Source organism: Zingiber officinale, chromosome 1B (assembly GCF_018446385.1).
Source record: "Zingiber officinale cultivar Zhangliang chromosome 1B, Zo_v1.1, whole genome shotgun sequence".
NCBI classification, from domain to species: domain Eukaryota; kingdom Viridiplantae; phylum Streptophyta; class Magnoliopsida; order Zingiberales; family Zingiberaceae; genus Zingiber; species Zingiber officinale.
The window spans coordinates 133307939-133329522 of record NC_055986.1 but is presented as its reverse complement, the minus strand read 5'-3'; the positions used below and the strand labels follow the sequence as shown (position 1 = coordinate 133329522).

The window sequence follows — 21584 nt, the reverse complement described above, 5'->3', positions numbered from 1 at the left end:
ATATTGTTCATGAATGTTGTTCACGAATGTTGTTCATATGTGCTCAAGTTTGTTAGTTTAATTGAATGAACAATTCAAGTTTGTTTGTTTAATTAATCTTGTGTATGTTGAACGAATATAAATAAACTCTTACCAAACCGAACATTAAACTTATTCACAAATACTTGATTCATTTATATTCCTAAACATGAATACCTTGCCGCTACACTATAACCCCGGGAGCGCATAAATATGACAACATGATGATGGTAAGAAGGGGGTAATACTACTCTTCATTTTTCGTTTCATCTCTTCTCAATCCAGCACCGATTTAATCGTCGGAAGCGTCAGTTGACGCAGAGGCATATGAACCGTTCGGATGAAAGGAAAATCTATCGATTCGAATCCACGGGAAAGATGCGGTCGAGCATCACCAGTATCAAGTTGCACTTGGCTCACAAAAAGTGTCACAAGCAGTTCATGATCGCAAAGCAATTTCAAACTGCTCTTGGAACTTGGAAGCTTACCAACTTCACCAGTCTGCAAGTTGGCATGAATACAGAGGAGCACTTGGCCTGAAGGTTTATAATTCGGCCAGATTCAAAGTTAAAACAAGATTTCGTAGCTCACATGTCTCTCGTTTATTGTGCAGAATATAGTGATGGATTGGATTGGATGGGAGCAAGTAGAAGGAAGAGTTTTCTCCTACGTTTACTCTCCTCCACGTTTTTGTCCATGGGCATATTTATCTACCCTTCAATCGTTTTTTGGGGCATGCAGTGAGAGGTCAGTTGAAAAATAGACTGAACCGATCGATTGAGAATCAAAGGGTTATTCGATTCACTCGTCTAGTCATTTTCAATTAATTTGGTTAGGTTCAACAGCCCTGCTGAATGTACTGTTTCCAATGCCAAATTGAGAAGTCCATAAACAGTGCTTCCTTGCTTTTAGGATCGATTCCAGTTCTTCCAACTTTTTCCGTTGATCGTCTCGAATTGGATGATTCCGGACCTCCGTTGCAATAATAATAAGCATTTGAGTTGAGAAAGAGGAAGATTGCCGCAATTGATCGATGCGATTAATTGGATTAAATTCTATCAGGTTTCAGGATTTTGTTTTATGTTTTATAGTATTTTTATGATATATATTGTCTTGGTTTTCTCCATTTGATTCCCCTTTTCGATCTCATCTAGTGAAGCATTCTCCATTTTGATCTGTCAGACAAAACAGGAAACAGAACATGAATCGATCGACTACGCAATCCTAATGTTCTGACGGGTTCAAATCAATGAAAAGTAATTTATCGAGATCTCTGACGGAGAAATCGAATCGCAGATGGATCAGGATCCTGGCGCCAACGATGATCCGGCCACATGCAGCAGCAGCAGCGCCAAGGGCCCGCAGTGCTCGGTGATCTCGACGTACAGGGCCAAGATCGGCGGCGCGCTCCGTGCCGTGACGGTGGTGTGGAGCAAGAACATGATGCACCACTCGCTTTCGGTGTCGATCGACGGCAGCCTCGGCGCGGCGACGTGCAAGGTGGAGCTGAAGCCGTGGCCCTTCTGGAGCAAGAAGGGATCCAAGTCCTTCGACGTCGACGGAAGCCACGTCGACGTGTCGTGGAACTTCCGGCTGGCCAAGTTCGGCGATGGTCCGGAGCCCTACGAAGGATATTTCGTCGCCGTTGTCTCCGGCGACGAGGTGGCGCTGTTGCTTGGCGACAGGAAGAAAAAGGCTTACAAGAAAACCAGGTCGCCGATATAATTCCCTTTGAACTTAATTTTGCCATGTGTTTTTTTGGAAATTTGCGATGGAAGCTTGAATTGCGTTGTATATAATCCAAGGTCGCGGCCGTCGTTGGAGGAGGCGACGCCGGTGTCGAAGAAGGAGACGGTCTTGGGAAAGCGGAGCTTCGCTGCTCGGGCAACGTTCGACAGCCAGCGCAGCAAGGAGCACGACATCGTGGTGGAGCACTCCATCTCCGACCAGACCAAGGACCGCGACGGCACCGAGCTGTGGATCACCGTCGACGGCGCCGTCCGCTTACACGTCGCCAACCTCCAGTGGAAGTTCCGGGGCAACGAGGTCGTGTGGATCGACCAGCTCCCGGTCCAGGTGATCTGGGACGCCCACGACTGGCTTTTCAAGTCCCACGCCCTCACCCACGCCCTCTTCTTGTTCAAGCCCGGCCTGCCAGAGCCCGTCGCCGAGCCGCCGGAGGACGGAGAACCCGAAGACGCCGCTACCTCGGTTAGCAACAACGATGTTGGTGCTGCTCGTGGATCTTCTTCGGAGTTTTGCTTCTTCCTCCACGCTTGGAAGATGGATTGATTAATTGGGTTAATAATTAATTAATTAACTAATTACACTGAGGACGTAGCTCTGTTCCACCGAAAATGTTTGTAGCATTGGACTTGTTCGAGTAGCGTGATGAACATTTATTACGTAGCTCAACTTTTCCATTCTCGATCTGTTAATTTGTTTTCGATGGGATGATCTGAATTCCGTTTTTAGTTCCATTTAATTAATTTGCATCTAATGAAGATGTTTAAATCGATATAACCAATATTATCAGAACGAATTTAATAGAAAAAACATTTTTTTAACTTCTTCAATAATTAATGAGATCGCGGGCAGTTGACAGATTAAAAAAGAAAAAATAATGTGTAAATAAATTAATAATTCCTAAATTTAGCAAATAATAAATAATATGTAAACTTAACGCGAACCCGGACTCAGGTGAAAGGATCCGGTCCGATTCCACTGAATGGGAGCAAAAAAGTTACAAACCCTAATCAAGGCCCCAGGGGACGTGGCCGTTGCTCGAGTCGAATGTGGCATTCTCCAGTCCACCTCCGTTGCAGTCTCCAATTATCTGAAGGAGGCCGCATTAAGGAATCGGTCGCCCTGCGGCGATGGCGTTGGCGGCGGCGGCAGCATTGAAGGAGGCCACAAAGAGTTTGGCGGAGGGGTGGCGGATCATCCCGCGGCCGATCCTCGAGACAATACTCAACAACTACGCTCACCACCACCGCGTTCATCAGCCCGTCATCTTCCACGGTCCACGCGGCGTCGGAAAAACCTCCCTATTACTCCACCGTCGGTTCTTCTAGCCTTTTCCTTCTTCTCCCCTTGTGACCTTCTGCTCTCTCGTGTTCCTTGCTGTTATAGATTTTGTCTCGCTTTGGCAGGTCTCCTCCCGGAATGGAATAAAGGCGCCCACGTTACGGCCTATGTCGACTTTGCAGGTGACCCCTTCGCCGCCCGCCCTTGGGCCTCTTTCTCGACCGCCTTGGAGCCGCCATCCCTGGGAGCAATTCGTGGCCGCCTGGAGAGCGAACTTGAGGCCCTAGTCGACCAAGGTGTGCGCCGCGGCAGCATTGGCTGCCGGGATGTCTTTGACGCGTTAAACAAGTGGCACGGCCTCCACACCGCTCTCAAACGCATCATAGGACCCAATCTCCTCTCCAAGCGTGATGAGACGGCTTCTGTTGCTGCCCTCTGGTCTAAGGCTATGTTCACTTTCTCATCCCGGATTGGAAGTGAAGAGATAAATGCGAATCTGGCCACGGAGGAGAAAGCAATTTCAGCAGGTGGTACGAGAAAGTACTCCATGGGGGAGGTAGCACACATGAGAGAGACAGCGGTATCAATAAAACTTGCGAAGGAGGTTATCAAAATGCATCAAGAATGGAGGAGGGAGGCCGTTAGGGATCTAAACCGCAAAGGAGGGTTCTCGAGGTCTCTGGCTAATTCATCTACTGATTGGCCCTCACTCTTGCTCGATATCCTCTCCAGTGCAGCAGAAATTGACTTCTTCCAGGTAAAAAGGAGATAAATTCTTCTTAGTTTTTCGATTCAAAAGATATATTGATTAATATTTTAGATTAGTATAAGTTGTTCCTCTTCCTCTCTTGGGCCGCTTTGTCTGTCTCTTGTATATTTTCCTTCGGGCAGAAATCAAAATGGCACTTTTTTATTTATTAATTTGGGTGCCATATCTATTTTTTCTACCAAACTAATCTTTTTAAACTTACCTAAACTGTTGCACCCTTGATCGGCTGCCCAATCGACCTAATATGCATGCCTAAGCAAATTTACAGTTTTAATCAGAACTGCCACATGAGTTATAAATTAAGAATATGAATAAATTATTAAACAAAAATGTTAACTTTTTAAAAGAGGTAATAGAGTGAAAAGTTATATAAATTCTGTCATAAGTCTTTAAAAATTATTTCATGAGTTATAAACCTTTAAAAATATCAAAATATAAATTTTAAAAAATTATCACAAAATGTAAATTTTTAAAAAGATAATAGAAAGCAAAGTGATATGAATTCTACCATAAATTTTTAAAAGATGCTATTTATAAATAAATAAAAATCAAAATATTTAATGTTTTAAAAAATTTATAAATTATCAAAAAAAATATCTATTTTAAAAAAATTATAAATTTTAAAAATAAAACATAATGTAAAATTGTTTTAAAAGTAATAGACATTAAAGTGATACGCATTCTATGACTTAAAAAACAAATTATCTTTCTTAAAAAGAAATGAAATGTAAATAATTTCTTTTTTGAATCTGACCTGATAGATACACTATAGAAGGTTAGTTAGTGAATTTCACATAATCTTACAGAGTGTCAAACAGGTCAACAATTATGGCCATTTTCTCTTTAATTTTAAATTTCAATAGATGCATTTCTAGGAGTTCATTAGAGTGCACTTATGCTCTCAAAATAACCAAATGACGCAAAAAGCCTATGTAACATATTCAGATATAATTGCTATATGCTCATTTTGTTTTTAATTTGTGAGTTTGAATAAATAGATGTACAATAGTTGGTCATCTGAATTTATCCATGCTTTCTTAATGACCAAAAGACTTAAAAATGGCCATATAGCATTGCCAAAACTGATAATTGGCTAATTTGAGTTTTCCCATGAATTTGAACAAATATATGCACTATATGAGACCATTGAAGTTCGCCTATGCTTTTAAATTAATTGAACAATTAAAAATTTGTTATGCGATAATTTTTGCCAAAATGGGCACATATTATTTTTTCTTAAGTTTTGAATATGAATAGATGGATGTACTATGCCATAATATTGGAGTCCGCATATGCCTTCATAGTAACCAAGAGACTTAAAAATGATTATGTTGTGATTTTGATCAAGTATTAAAATTTGCTTGGAAAAATTCTGTTATTTTCAAATTCCTCTTTTTCCTCTGTGCCTTCTCTTCCTTCCCCCTGTATTTTCCTGATTATGCTGCTTACAAAATCTTTCATAAAATTTTGAAGGTTATCAATTAATAAGATTAAAGGTGAGCCTTGGCGCAACGGTAAAGTTGTTGCTTTGTAACTTAAAGGTCACGAGTTCGAATCTTGAAAACAACCTCTTGCAAAAAGTAGGGTAAGGCTGCGTGGATCCTTTCCCGGGACCCCGCATGGTATGATGGTAGAAGTTTCGTGCACCGGACTGCCTTTTTTTTTTATCAATTAATAAGATTGATATCAGAACTAGTTATGCCATTTCTTCTTTTTTGTCTTCTCTGATTACCTTTTTCTATTTATTGAATAACCAAATTGCATCTTTTGTTTGTTTTATTTCATTACCATGTGCACATTTTGGTGAAAAATACTATTTTACAACAGAATATGATGTCAAATTCTTTCTTGTTTTTTTTTTTTTTTTTTTTTGCAGCCAAAACTAGTTATAAACAACGTAGATGTTCTGCGAAAGGCAATCTTAACAGATGATTCAACAGTTTCTGCTACAATGTATCATGATAGTTTCATTTGGCGGTTGATAGCCCTAGGTGTGAATGAAAGATGCTTACCTGTCGTTCTTGTAACATCAGATAGGTAAGACTGATACTGTTCAGTCAAGTACTCTTTCTTATGCTCGAGTGTTAACTAGGTTTTCTTTTGTTAAAATTTCTAACTTACGATGGATAAATAAATATCAATAGCTGGTGCAGCTAGTGGAATTATATGTGACAGTTGCAGCATAATTTATCTTTTATCTATATCAGAAAAATTTCTATGCTCCATGAAAATATGTCTACCTTAATACCTTCACTTACAATGGTGGAAGACATTTCAAAATACTTGATGGCATGATGTAATTGGAAAGACAAATTGGGCAAGAAATCAACTGTCCGTTGTTTGTCAGTTTCAATAAACTATCCCAACTGTACATTGTGTTGAACTCAATGTTATATGTTGAGTTGGTGTAGCACTCATCATTGATTTGTATTAACCCCAATTACCTGTGACAATAGTTTAACAATGATATGCTGGTATGCTGAATTTGATCTTAGCATGTGTTTTTATCCTTTGATTTGGATGGTAGAATATTATCGTATATCTATCTCTTATTCAAGTTATGTATTTTGATTGTGATTTATGCTTTAATATGGATGGTAGAATATTATCATACATCCGTCTCTCATACAAGTTATGTATTTTTACTGTGACCTGCATATATTGCTAAATCTATCTAGTAAAAAAATCCATTCTATCTTTGAGGCTTAAGTGGATTTGTTTTGTTTCTCTATTATTCCTTAAAAAAAAAAGGAAGAAAAGGAAAAGCCTTCAAGTCCTATGTAACTGCATTCATATTGCCTGTAGGGAATATAAAAAAACTTGCATACCTAAAAAAAGCAGTGTTAAACTTGCAGCCAAATGTGATCAATGCCTCACTTCAGCTAATACTTAATCTCTTTGGTTCAAGCTGACCAGTCAACTGTATTCTGGCAATGCTGTGAGGAAGCTATCACACAATTTTGTTTTACCATTATATAAGTACATTTCTTCACATAATTGTTGTAGGTGGCTTTGTTATTTTTGAGTTGACCACTTTTAGGAAGATGTTAGTCTATTTTTTTTATCAGAAGAAGATTTTTAGTTAGTGTTGGTTTGATAACTTGAGGATATTTTGCTTTCTTTCTTAAATTTGGAAGTGTACTTAACTGTCTCTATTTTCTTTTAGTTACTATTCATACCGGGCCTTTATTGACTTCGGATTTCCTAACATTTTTATCTCACGCGAGGTATGCTACCTATGCTTTTTGTTGAACCTTGGCATTTCTGACCTTCTTTTGGCAAGTGATTAATTTATTATACTCTAAACAATGCTTGGTAGACTTTTGGGTGGACGCCTCAAGAAGCTAAGCTGCATATGGTTTCTGATTTCTTCAAAGAGTCCGAGGTAGTATTGCTATCTCGATCATTCTGAAACGTTTTCCCTTTGGCTTCTATTTCTACATTGATATTTTACCTCCAACTATTTCATGTAATATACTGAATATATCTTTTATGAAGTGATAGTGGAAAGTGATTGACGAAGTACTTGGTTCAAATCCACGGCAACTTTACGAACTTTATGTGCTCAAACAAAGTGGTTATTACCCAGAGTATGTAACTAGTCAACAACCTTTCTTCTAGCTGAATAAGCCTTCATTTTCCTTTATCCTAATTTCATGTTTTATTATCAGAGTATGCTTATGAACTAGTTTTGAGTAAAAGGATCTTAAGGGAACATGCAAAAGTTTTAGAGAACTTTCTCTCACAATCCTTCTATTCAGCACTTTGCTGACGGTGCCAACTTTGGTTTCATTGCAACATTCTAATGATAAATTGTTCGATAGTTGTTTCCTTTAGCCTTTGATGTGTTAGAACAATGGAGATTGTTGTTGTAAATCTTGATGTGAAGGTCTACCAGTCTATCCCCCCAACATCTGGAGCACCAACTGTAATGTTGAAAGATATATTGCTGAGTTTAACATGTCTTTTTATGTGGTTGCAAGGTTATTTAAGTTGAGATTGACTTTCTGCTTACACCATTTTTATAATTTTTGGTATATTTCACCTGCTTGGTGAATTGTTTTCTATTAGTCATGTTTACACGGGACTTATCAGTACCTTTTTTTAGGGCATATCAGGGCGACAAGAGTAATTTTGAGGATATTGTGGATGCTTACTTATCGTATCTACAAGTAAGTTCTCATTTTATTGTCTAGTCAAATAAATAACTCCATTCAAGCTATTTGTTGCTTTATCAAAAATTAGTTTAACATTTTTAATTATTATTTTTTACCCTTGACCATGGTAACTGAATAAGCACTGAAAACACCATCAATTAATCTTTGACTAGTGCATATCTTGTTTATGGATTTTCTGGTTCAATCCTGTTTCTTTGAGGTTTGTGGTTTTCTGTACTATAGTGCAATATATAAGTTGCAAAATTACAACTTGTTTCTATTAATAAAACAACTATTGCAATGATAGTGAAATTAACTAGAGTTCAGTTCCTATTCTAGTGGATATTTTCATTTTAAACATTTCCCTTTTTTATTTATTTTGTGCTAAACTTGAATTCAATTGACAGTGATCTCTCATGTGCTATTATACTGTTGAGCTTGCCATGTAACCTTTGTCAATCAGCAGTATGCCATGGCATTTGTAGCTCCCCCAAAAAACATTTTTTTTTTTTTTAACTTTTGGTTAAAATGCTTAGCGTCATTATTCAACTGCTATTATAATGTTTTTATCTATTAAGATGCAAAAAGGTGCAATTTCTTTTTGTACATTAATATATACTCAAACACATTCATGATTTGGTTAGATAATAATAAGTTTTCTTTACGTGATAAAAGTATTAAATCTTAGCTATTTTCCTTTTACTATTACACAGTCTTGTTGTAGATTATTTTCCATAGTTTCTGGTCTGCTATGGCAGGTTACTGTGGTGAACCCAGCCATGGAATCAGCTTTACTCATTGTCCAAAAGTTTGCTTTTGATGCATATAATGGTAAAGTTTCTGAAGATCGATTGCATTTTGGTGCACCTTGGAGGCATCCACCTCGCACTAATGACCCTGTTTCATCTATCATGTGGGCAAAGATTCAACTCGTAGATTTTGTCCAATCATTTTTGATCACTGAATTCGGTGTAAGAAGTCTTCCCATTTTGTTTTTTTCCCAGTGCTTGAGTTTGTTTTTTATATTTTAGGACATTGTAGTATCGAATACTTAAGGCTAGATCACTCAGTATTTCTGAAATTGTTTGCTTACTATACTATTGATATATTCTTCTTTGTCTGTTACTTTGTAGGATCCAAAAGTATGTTTTTTGAATTAAGTAATAAACCAATTTCTGTCGATGTTGGATGGAAGATTACCTGTTACTGATTTTAATCAGTAAGAGAAAAGGATTTTTCCTTTTTCTGTGTATTATATTGTTTTCTTCTTCTTCTTGTGAATCATTATTTTCCTACTTCTATTGCTTTACTAACTTTTTCCTAGAATTGCATGTAGAATACTTGGGACTTATTCTGATGCTATATCCTTCTGAGAAGAACTTGTAGCCCAATTCTTTTTTTCTTCCACATTCGTGATCAACTAATTGATTTGAGAGACTGATAAATTTTTATTTTCTAGATTGATATTCACTATAGTTATGACTAGAAGATATTTTTGTCCCATCTGAAGGTGGGTTTTGGGAGAAGATCAAATATATCAACTCCTTAGAGATAGGGAGTATCAATATCACCGATAAGGTGAATGTTGATCAATAGTGTTTGAAGGATGATATGCTGGCTCATCATGCGTTGTTCTTTGAATTTTAGATGTTAATGAATATTTGCAAGTACCAAAAGACTGCACTGAAGTGGCTTTACATAAGTGTATTTTTATGGACTCTCAATGTTATGGTAGTCTTGATTGAGTTTTCATCGTGCAGAATATTGTTTGGATGTGGTTTAGGATAACATTCCAGACCAGTTATGGAGTTTAATATTTATGTATTTTTTTCATCCCTATCTTGAGTAGGTTAATTATCTAGCTGACCAGAGCCTTGAAATACTGGATGATCCTTCACTTCTTGCCATGTTGGAGGTACACAAAGAAATGAAAATTTGAATTTACACTCATCAGCACAGTCGAGTCCTAGCTAAACAAACATTTCATATCATATTACTTTCGTCATACTGGCTAGGTGGGATTGTTATATACACAGAGAGATCCATCTTTTGTTCGGCCAATTACTCGTGGTATCCAGAGATGCCTAGTGAGATGGTAAGCTGTTTAAATTTGGTATCCATGGAATATCAGCCATTAAACATTCTCTTACCTTTCATTTTGCTGATGGTTAGGCTTGTTCAACAAAAGCTGCAAATGGACTTTCGGGAGCGTCTAGCATACTTATGGCAACGTATAATCCGAGGTCGAAGTTACCGCCATTTGATGAAGGAAAGTGGCTATAAAAGATGAGAGAGGTATGTAACAGACTTACTGGCATAGCTTTTCTGAACTTTAATATTTCAGCTTCTACTTGATCTACAGGTTCTCTCTGTATGAAATATGAATGTAATGATACCAGCTGCCCCACTCTCCAATTCTGGAAGCATTCTTTTTCTCAGCTTGTCATTAGTTTTCCACCAGTTATTTTTCAGATTACTGGATGGTTTGACATGTTCTCTAATGGATTAGCTGAAACTTTCCAAGCTGATATGTAAGTTTCGTTCTCTATTATCAGTCATTTAAGATCCGTGTGATCTTTGCCTCTACGTATATTTATTTTGAACTTATTACCATTGGTACAGAAGTAATAGGCTGCTCATCATCGCTTAATATCTAGAAAGACTAACACAACTTTCATTATGCTCTAGTATGATATTCTCTCTTTGGCGATGGAATTCGGCATTTGTTTGATACTGCAGTGCGAATAAGGAGTGTTTCATTGAGGGATATGATCTGACATTAATAGCTTAAATGCCAAAAACTGTTGTTTCTCCGATTTGTTTTTCGCCCCTCCATTTATATAGAATTGCTACCTTGGTTGGCTATGTGGGCCTATCAAAATCACGTTATAGTGAGTATTATATCGATACCATGCTTCTAGTTCAAGCTGAAATATCATAAACATGAAAGTGGTTTTTTTTTTGTTACACTCCGATTCATATTGGGATATTTTTGTGCAGATTGTTCGATGTATTTATCTCAATGAAAAATGTATGATGGACCTCGAACGATGCAGTTCTTTCTACCGAGCCGATTGAAACCTCAAAACTCGTGCATTTGAAAATAAGCTATTACAATCCACTCCTTTGTTCAAATTATTTACATTGTTAAATTTTTTTGTAACATTATTATTATTTTTTTATCAGCGATTTTGATACAGTGAAAATGGATGATTATAGCCTGTATTATTTGTGGGAGTTATTTTATAGCTTCTGGATTACTTAAGGTGTGCCCACCTCTTCTTCCACCTCACTCAATTCAACCGGAAAAACAAAGGGTTGATTTTTCATTATTTTCAAAATGTGTACTTAACTTGTTTTTCATTCCATCCCTCTTGCTTTTTTCAAATCATTTCAAGTGCTGGTTTTTAAAATTCAAAACTAGTGTTAATTTTCCAAAAATAAAACCACATTCTGATTTCTCTGGCTTCAAAGAAACAGTGGTGTTTGTTTTAAAGATGCAACACTATAGTGGTAATTTTAGAATTTGATACTGATTTTTAAAATATAATGTCGAAGTAATGTTGTTATTGATTTTTCAAGTATAATATCAAAGTAATGTTAATTTTTGAAATATGCTGATTTTTATAATACAATGCTGAAAAGATAGAGATAATTTTAAAAATTCCGCAACTTTAAGTATACTCTTTAGTGGATTGCCGAACAAAATATAATAAAATAAAAGGTGCAGTTCATTACAAATATCTCGGACAGCAAAATGGAATCACTGATCGTACAAGGCATTTTCACATCTACAGAAGCTCAGATGCCCTTACATAAAAATGTACAAACTACAGAATCCTTACTGCTACCAGAATATCTTACAGTAACGAATATTATATGTTTACGAAGCTAACAGAATAATTTATCAAGAACGAGACTTTCTCAAACCAAGCAGTTCAGCTTCTAACCTCGCCAATAATTACTCTCCAGTAGTTTATCATAACCTAACATGATCACCAGTAACTCGTACGATATGTGATTTTTTTTAAAAAAAGGAAATCTCATGGTGTAGCAGGAAGTTGGTCAGTAGCAGGCACATGGGAGGCTGCATCCTCTTTGGCTATGGCAACATAATTCGCCGGAGCTACTGCCCTATTGCTGTCTCTCTTTCCGTCCCGGCTCATGGATCTAGCACCATTGCCGCCACTCTGGTGTGCATTGAGAGATAACCTTCGACTAGGAGTCCCATTTGATGCGCCTCCATTCGTACGGGGACCGACCACCTTCTTTGAACCGAGAGGGCGTGCTGGACTAGGCCTTGAGCCAAAGACAGATTCTTGTTCGGTGGTATGTTGCTCAATGATGCGTTTCTGATCCTGAAATTTATGAGAACAAAAAGAGAATCAGGCGGCATGAACTGTAACTAGTCATGGATCAAGATTAGCATTACGAAGATAAAAACAATAAGTATACTTTCTGTCTTCGTTTTTCTTCTTCTCTTTCCTGTCTTAGCATGGTATATTCCTCTAGCATAGCAAGGAGCGGAACACTGTCATACATGAATAGCATGCCACGATCCTCCTCCCAAGCATGAGTCTTAGCAACCAGAGTATCAACAAGAGCTGCAGCAACAAAGAATTTAATTATTATATATGGAAAGAGAGACTTTAAAATGCTTTATCAGTCCAATGCAAAGTTAGCTGTGGTGTAGTTCAGAATTATTAGCGCCACTCAGCTAACAGAACAATCTAAAAAAAAAACCCATAAATTAGCATTCAAATGGCATACATGCTAACATAAACTTTTAGGCTCAGGGTTGAACAGTTTCAAATTGATCCTCATGTTAATATGACAAGTTAGCCTTCTGATAATTAACACCTTTTCTCCTAGTTTCTCTGTATCCAGACGGCAAAAGGACTAATTTGGATTCCATTTGAAGGGAAGAAAAAATCCCTTAACTTGGTTATAATACACATTTTGTAATCAAAAGTTACCCATCAGCTACACTCACACAATTATATAATTTACTACTACCTTGTTTCAAGGCAAGTCATGAGAATCGTCAGATAAGGCACATAAACGTAAAAAATAATCAACAAGTCACAAGCAGCCACTATAAAGTGTCCAAGTACCAAGTGTATGTTAAATATGTAAAAGGGAGACAAAAAAGAAAATCATCATAATTACTCAAAAAGCAACCTATTTCACCAGGTGGATCGGATACATTCCTTACCTCATGGCTACATGCCATTATTTTACCTAAAATTAAATTTATCAAGGTTGTGCAAATCATACCTGGAATCTTGTTAACCAATATGCGAGCTTTTTCTGCACGTTTGAGATTTAAATGTGCACCTCTACTTGAGTTATATCTGTTGTCATCCTGAATGGAAATTATGTACGATAGAGATTAAATTCTGTTAATTTCAAGCATTTTTCCAAGGGAGTGAATAGTGCATGACAAACTTACATACTCCATGGACAAATTGAAGTTCACCGACTAGAGTGTATAATGAAATGCATAAAGCAGTATATGTAAAATTTACAACTCATGTTGATTGCAACTGCTTTCTTACAAAAATTCTTGTGAAAAAGGGCAGAATGTCATTCTAAAGCTCAATATGGTAGAACAAATTCCAACAGACAAGTTAAAAAGAAGAAACCATGACATATATTATCATTCGAGCAGGTAGGCATCAGCTTAAAAAGCCAAGCATCTGCACCATGTATGTACAAGTAAAGACACATTTCAGCTCAACCGAGAAGTGAAGGATTAAAGACACGTTTCAACACAGGTAAAGGTATTGGTTTCAGTCTCATGCTGGAACACTTTTCAGTTCTTTACCTGAGAGGTGAAGGATTAAATACCACGATGATGCATTTATCTCTTCAGATCTATCTTTTATGATTTAGGCTACTCTAACACCACTTTCGACACGCCAGAGAACTCACAGATAGGATTAACTAAAATAGTTCAGTTGCTTAAATACACCATCTCAAAGTGAATTGATTAATTGAAAACACAAAACAGAGCTAAAATGTAATACCAAAAATCATTCCACCATAAAGCAACAATGGAATCTTCATCTCCATGTCTCACACACACACACAAAAGAAAAGGGAACAAAATCTGTATAACCTAGTCAATCTAAAGCCTAATTTAAGAGAATTCAGGCCATATGACATAAAAAGCAATAAGAAAACAAGATGGTGGGATAAGACATTGACAATGTACAAAAGCTCTCACAGTCCTCCCTAAAAACCCATCCTTGGAAATGAAAAGCTCTTCTATATAAGAAAATCCTCCTCTACATTTTTTTTAGTCTCTAATAGTGCCTCAGCATACCTCCAAAGTTGCATCATATCTCTAGTATCTTCTTTGGGTGAAAAGAAATCATCACTGACTCACTGTCAAAATAGAACAAATCTGTTAAAAAAGGTTACTGATTGAAGAGGTTGTTAAGCTCACCAGACTGAGAAAGAATCACACAACAAATCTCCACCTTAGCCAGATTCAATTGTTGCTCCATCTAATACTTCAAGATGTTACTCCAGGGTGAACTTAATATTCTCGGCTTTATCAACCATTGCACACTACAAGTCATCCTACTTCATTGCTCCATTGAATATTTCAAGAAGATACTACAAAGTGAACAATGTAATCATCTCAGCTTTATCCACCATGTGATAACATTTAATCTATATTGCGAACTCCACCTGCACTGAGCTCATGTGCATTTATTATCCTACATTGGCTTTATTTTGGTCACAAATAGAGATCCTCTAGATACCTCTACTCTGTATAGTAGTAGATCTTCGCTTTTACTCATATAATATCCGGAGGATGTATTATCCACCAGAGCTCAATACATCTATTGTATGTTCCATCGTCATTTTCACCACAAATCCATCCTCAGTATCATCAAGTTGTGTTTGTCCCAACTATTTGCAATTTGCGTGCATGAATCTTATTTCTCTGTTGTACCTTTTTTATCCAATATTATGTAAACATCTTCATCCTCCACAGTTTGTACACTGCCTAAGCCTTGACTTCCCCCCTAAGACAAACCCTTATTAAGTAACTACATGGCTAGCACTTGAAGCATTGAACACCCTCTGTTGTGCCTTTTTTACCCAATGTTATATAGCCAACATCTCGTCCTCCATGGTTTGTACGCTGCCTAGGCCTTGATTTTTTGATCCAAGGTAGACCCTTATTAAGGAGCTACATGGTGAAGCATTGAACACCTTCTGGTGATTTAAGTTTAGACCTATATATGCTTATTGAGATCCTAGCTCTAGTGACTAGCCTTCTTACTTATGCATGTAATTAATGCACTTCCATTGGTATCTCAAATGCTATTATTTTTTGTTTTAGTAACATATGCTATCTTCATTTTTCAACTCATGCAGAATTGTCTTGATCCCCATGCCAACCAGGAGGTTTTCCATAGAAGTACTAAACAAATAAGGCAATCAATTGATCAAAATTTGTGCCAAACTATTATATGATGTATCATCACCAATCTTGATCCACTGGTCGTTCCTCTCATAATCTAAAGACTTTGTTTGAGACCTGAGCCTAACTTTACTTCATAACAGTGCTCAAGTTGACTAGTTGGAATGGAGCTTCAAGAAACTAAGTTTTGACAAATCAACCTAATTAAGAGAAGGGCATACACATGGGGGAGGTTTCATCAACGTATAAAATGAATTTACAGGCTGTATAAACTTAAGTAGATTTAGTACTGAAACTAATTGGGCAGAGCAAGGCAATAAAGTCATTACCCGATTGTAGTCTTCAAGCCAACTTTCTTCCTCACAAGCTGACATCCATTTTTCAACTTTATCCAATATTTCTTTCCTACTCATGGCTTCCTCCTTAGCTTTCAGTATCTGACTATCCATTTCTGCAAGTAATTCTGATGGTTCAACATTTCCAGAGTCAATTAGAGCCAATATTTTCTCTCTGGCAGATGCAGGATCAATGTCTATGTGAGCCCGAGCATAAATGTCTTCTAATTCAGTTTGTTTCTTGAAAGCTATTTCCTTCATCTTGCTTGCCTTTAATTGATCTAATCTTTCGACTTCTACTTCAGCCTACATGAACAGAAGAAAATATTTATGCAAGCACACAAGAAAGACTAATGTATAGCATTTCCCGAAACCAAAAATAGAAGTTCCAGTAATGTGAGAACTGCATCATTATTATCTAACCTGTTCAATCAAATCCAGGGCCAGCGCTCCAGGAACAGTAACCTCATCTACTGTTGCAGAAATGTTACAAGTAATATGGCTAAACAACTCACGTTCCTCCATTGGTGTATCCATCAAATTCCAAAGATCAGTGAGTTGAGCAGCTAGATCTTGAAGCTGAAAAGGAATTAAAAGTATGTGTCAATGAAAGATCAATAATCACAGAAAACAAAGATTTAGTGGGAATTTACAAAATATTTAAGTGAAGGCAGCTAATGTTCTGTAAAAATATAAATAAGAATTGTTGAGATCATAATTGGCCTCTTATATTCCATCATTGATCAAATAGGATTTTTTTTTGGATCACTCGGAAGAAATTTCAATCAACTTAACAAATTTCTTATAGCAAATTCCTAGACAATTAAGAGAAGTTATAGTGATAATGTCTCAAAGGTAGTAAATTAGTCTGTTCAACTGGCAGTGAATAATTTGAAGTATGGAATCTGCTTTGCACTAATTGTCCAGGTAGCATAATGGCACAGAGAGAACTTATATAAACGAAAAAGGAAGCAGTTATAGCAGCTGTTGATGTAAATCTTAATTGCATGATTCGAAGTTCTTTACCATGCTGGTTGGCATGGTGAAATTTATTCCTCTGCCCACCAACACACACATGAAAAAGAGAAAATTCAAGAAGCGACAAAGTGAGGGTGGAAGCATCAGGCAGGGTCAAAGTGGGAGGCTAAGGCGAGAATGAAAGCAGGATATGAATGGCATGAAGGTTCGCTGATAGATTTCAATGAGTAAGCCGTTGCCATAACTGCATTCTCCTCCCACTGGATTTCAAGGAGGCAAATTGCAACCACCTCTTCGTCCTCTCAGTCTTCTTCTAGGTTCCATTTCTCCTGCTCCTAAACGGAGTCACCCACTACAAGGGTAGGCATGCAAACACAGCACAAAAAACATTTTTCGCCTGGAACATAACATTAAACTGCCCTCAAAAGTATCCAATTAATAGAAACTTCACATCAAGTTTATAAAATGTAATATGAACTGCAATTTAATTATTTACTCTTAAGATAGTCAGTGTGGATCAGCATTTCAAATTGTCCTCATGGGAGTTCCTCTCATGAGTGATCCACATTCCACGTGCAAACAATTATAATGTAACAATTGCAGATTAAGAATATATATGTCTACAGAATATAATCCATAACCTCAACTCCATAGTATAAAAAAGAATTGCATATTTCAAATTTCATTAGGCACTGAAGTGGAAGCATGGCATGCCTAAATCTTTTTTGCCTAAGAATGAAGTTAATAAATATTGCTGCATGAACAACAAAAGGCCAGTGAACTGTATCTTATCATATTCTGAGAACTTTGATTAAGAACTGAAGACCATTATAGCTGAAGAACCATACAACATGATACTTTGATCTAGGAATTACCTTCTGTAGTCTCATTTTTTTATCTTCTTTAAGTGCTACAATCATTGTAGAGAGCTTGGACAATGTATCATTGCTGATGCTTTTTGATTGTACGCTAACAGAGTCATTCAAACTAGGATGAACTTCTGTTATAGTACTGAAAAAATCCAACCCCAAAACTGCACAGAGATCATGCACTGTGCTAACGAAGTCAAGAACCTTGTGCAACCTATCACCCTGATATTTATCAAGATGTTATTGGAAGTACTATACATTGAAGTTTAACAACATAGTGACTATATTAAGAACCTTTTCTTTCTGAAGTTCTTGAAGTTGTGATTGGTACTCTCCTAACTTCTTCAACGATAGATCTTCCTTGTCAACTATTGGTGTTTCAATTTGCTGTCCAATTTTCAAAGTTCCAGCAATTTCTTCACGAATTTTCTCAATTTGCAATTGCACATCAGCAAATTCTCTTATCCTTTCCTCTTTTTGTATGCACAGCTCCTCTAGAAGTGGTGCAACAGATGCTAGTTGCTCCTTGATTGTGCCAGAGGACTTATCAGGCTGAACCACGATAAGCATCATCAAAAATGAATTAGACATTTCATCAAAAAAAAAAATGAATTAGACAAATATAAAAAAAATTTGATATCATGCTTTATTGCTTTACTTGTTGGAGAAATAACTTGATTATAATTGTGCAACATCTATGAAACTAATCACCAAAGCAGAAAGATACATAAAAAACAACTTACTAAAATTTTCCTGCCATTTAACAATCAGCTTCGAAGTTATACCAAAAGAAATTCCAAGTCATTAGTATAATTATGTCTTTGTACTAGATAGGAAGTGCCCTAAGCCAAATTAGCAAGAATCTGATTTAGTCCTAAAACAGATACAACTTTCTAAAGTTTGTTTGTTGGACATGCATAAGAGAGAGAAATGAAAGGCTGAAAAGAACAGGCAGCTTGTTATGTTTGGCAAGTATAATGCTATTAGGTTATTGGTTTGGCTAAAACAAGGATGTATGGCGACACGAGATTTACTTTGTCGAGTTAGGTATGCAAATTATCAACAAGTTTGAGCTTGAATTCATGCTCCAGCTTGATTTAAAATCAAGAAGCTCCCTTCTTTATTCAGACTGCAGCCATGAGTCAAATAGTAACAAAAATGGATGCTCTACGATATGATCCTGATTAGAGTAAAAATACTTCATTACATGCCATATTCGATTGACCCTCTAAAGGCATTCATTCCATTTTCATAAAGTTCGGGATGGCAACAAATGCTTAATAATTGCATACCCATGACTGTGGTGCTTGACCCATTTAAGTTGGGTTTGATACCTATTAAAGGGTTCACATTTGCTTAAAATCACGGGAATTCACATATCACACCAAATAAACCACAAATTCAGGTGACCATGTATGTAAATGGGTAGGTTGGACTTCTCCGTAACACCAAAAAATGCAGGAACCTGATCCGCATACACCTCATCTGTATCATGTTTGACGAACAACAGATAATTAACATGCAACTAACCTTTCAATTTTTTGTACTCTCAGATTGCAGTAAGTTTCAGCTAGATGTTATGTATGTAGGATAGGTCTTAATCCATGTACAACTCTTATCCTATAAACTTAATTGAATAACACTTACTGAATATTAACACACTTTTTTCTCATTATACAAGGATACTACCACCAAATTCTTTCCTATTAGATATTGTCTATTGCATTGTCATTAAGATGTCGCTGCAATCATCAGTTAAATACATCTGTCTGTATAAATCGATGAGCAAAGAAACATAGTCATCCAAGGAGCTCTCAGCAAGCATGATTCTCTATGCAGTTCCTTGGCAGTGGAAACCAGTGATATAAAATTAACTTACTATGCCAGCAAAAGCCTTTTCTCCAAGTGCAGAAAGAACGCTGGAAAGCTCAGCTCTAGAATCAGCTAAGGACTGAAGAAGAAGGGCCCTTGTCTTTGAAGCCTGCTCAACTTTCCTCTTATAAACATCCAGGCATTCCTGTTCCAACTGAAGCAGCATCTTATCGCGTTCCTCGTCGCTCTCACCAACCTCATCCCATATTAACTAAAACAGAAAAACAGTGATTCAGTTGACTTCATAGGACACAGAGCAAGCTAAAAAACAGTATATAAATGAACAACCTGCAATTGTTGAAGCAAAGATCCACATGTGGTTTCACCTAATAAAGGATTTTGAGTATCTGTGACAGCCATTTACAGCTCAAATAGAACTGCACCGGAAATAACAGAATGATGCTTATTATGACTTTAACCCTTTAATAAGACAGAGGCCAGAATGAGAGTGAAAATATATTGATACCTTATTGATCAGGCAGACAGTTTTCTTGGTGCGAATGCACCAGGTTATGGTGGTTCTCTACAGATAAAGCTTGAATCAACAAAATCAGTTTATTGTTGCAGATTGCTACTGACAAAACGAAAACAAAGATACAAACATAAATGCATTATGGCTTAGAACGCTGGGCCAATTGGCAATGAAGACTTGCTACAAAGTCAATGCAGCTAGATTCTAGCATAATCACAACATAGTTTCCTTAGGTATCCCAGTTCTTGATACATAACTAAATCAAATGAAGATAAATTAACTGAATAGTGTAGTGCTCCAGAATCAAGGACAAAACCATTACTGAATCAAGCTAGTGCGCCAGTTCAAGGTAGCCAAATGTTACTACTCAAAAGTAAAAAAATATAAAAAATAAAAAATAAAAAGTAAAGGCACGAGAACACAGCAAATAAGTAAAACCAACTCCTTCGACCACAACAAACTTAGCGCACTCGTATATAAGCAAAGAAACCAAAATATTGTCGAGTAAAAAATCACTTCATTTTGGTACTAATACAGGTCCTTACAAAAGCAAGTGCCAAAACGTAAGTCAAACAGCAGATCTAGAAGGAAAACATCAAATCAAGAACTCTACACCCCTATCCATGCAAACTAGGAGATCGCCTCCAAGAACCGGCCATTCTGCGGCTTATCAAACTCCAACCAGCGAATCAAGAACAAAAACGACCGTCTTCAACCAATGCATGAAGCAAAATCTAGAAAACAACCCGGCAAAAGGAAAAAAAAACAACAATTCGCTTAAAAGACCGTTCTTTTACAAAGAAGTCGCGGAAGACCAAGCCGTCGGAAGTCTCCGAACCCATCCCCAGCAAATGCAGCCAGATGGATGCAGGAAAAGTGACGAGGGGACGGCACCCCTCGCGGGCTCACGAGAAAGCGAGGCGCTCCAGCTAATATCAAGGAGAGGGGGGAATGAGGAGGGCCAGGAAGAGAGCGCTCACCGCGGGGCTCCTCGGATCGGGGAGACGGAGGGGTCGCCCCTCGCGGGCTCACGAGAAAGCGAGGCGCTCCAGCTAATATCAAGGAGAGGGGGGAATGAGGAGGGCCAGGAAGAGAGCGCTCACCGCGGGGCTCCTCGGATCGGGGAGACGGAGGGGTCGAAGCTGTAGATCTAAGGCGGAGCGAGGCAGCGAGCCTCCGTCGCTGGCGTGCTTTTCCTCTTCTCGCCCCGTGCAGCTCGCTCCCTACTTCAGTCCTGCTAAGTGCTTGTCTGTGTCCAGTAACTTGTTTCTTCGCTGGCTTTCGCTGAAAAGAAAGAAAAGGAAAAAAATATATATATATAAATATATTAGATTATTAAAAAAAGGGATAATAAATGAGGAACATGGACAGAGTTGGATGTGCTGAGTCAAGACTTGTGGTCCGGCTGATGTGATGCGGTCACTGCTCAGTCCATCTCGCCGGCTCCACCCCTTTTGTTTTTTTTTTTAAAAATAAAATTATTATCTATTTTTACTAATTATATGTAAATATTTCATCACCAGTTCGTCATTGCCTTTTAATGATTTTCCTTAAATGTAACAATATTAGTTTGAATTTGATAAGGGCATTTAGATATTTTTAAAATGAGAAATTCTTTTTTTCTAAGCTTTTGGCCGTTGTAATGG

The 21584-nt window shown here is 37.3% G+C and overlaps 3 protein-coding genes across 4 annotated transcripts; 2 read left to right on the top strand and 1 right to left on the bottom strand.

Moving 5' to 3' along the window:
• Nucleotides 1-754: 754 nt before the first annotated feature.
• On the top strand, nt 755-2364 carry LOC122000068. The gene is made up of 3 exons (XM_042554648.1): nt 755-1080; nt 1201-1730; nt 1824-2364. The coding sequence occupies exons 2-3, from the start codon at nt 1315-1317 to the stop codon at nt 2308-2310; spliced, it is 903 nt and encodes a 300-aa protein (XP_042410582.1). The 5' UTR covers nt 755-1080; nt 1201-1314; the 3' UTR covers nt 2311-2364.
• Nucleotides 2365-2779: 415 nt separating this feature from the next.
• Nucleotides 2780-11268, top strand: LOC121980053. 2 transcript variants are annotated; one of them, XM_042532032.1, is made up of 14 exons: nt 2780-3078; nt 3171-3802; nt 5691-5851; nt 6981-7041; nt 7134-7199; nt 7319-7404; nt 7923-7986; nt 8730-8942; nt 9821-9886; nt 9987-10066; nt 10144-10266; nt 10334-10502; nt 10660-10862; nt 10972-11268. In XM_042532032.1, exons 1-11 carry the CDS (start codon nt 2895-2897, stop codon nt 10259-10261), a joined length of 1731 nt encoding a protein of 576 aa, XP_042387966.1. In that variant the 5' UTR covers nt 2780-2894; the 3' UTR covers nt 10262-10266; nt 10334-10502; nt 10660-10862; nt 10972-11268. The 2 variants fall into 2 exon arrangements, with proteins under 2 accessions (XP_042387966.1, XP_042387959.1); XM_042532025.1 differs by lacking the exon at nt 10660-10862.
• Nucleotides 11269-11684: 416 nt separating this feature from the next.
• On the bottom strand, nt 11685-21218 carry LOC121980043 (65-kDa microtubule-associated protein 1-like). The gene is made up of 11 exons (XM_042532018.1): nt 21042-21218; nt 19933-20037; nt 19755-19843; nt 19474-19677; nt 17889-18146; nt 17601-17816; nt 16171-16326; nt 15742-16053; nt 13249-13336; nt 12427-12575; nt 11685-12329 (listed from the first exon to the last, which is right to left on the bottom strand). Exons 3-11 carry the CDS (start codon nt 19824-19826, stop codon nt 12015-12017), a joined length of 1770 nt encoding a protein of 589 aa, XP_042387952.1. The 5' UTR covers nt 19827-19843; nt 19933-20037; nt 21042-21218; the 3' UTR covers nt 11685-12014.
• Nucleotides 21219-21584: the final 366 nt, after the last annotated feature.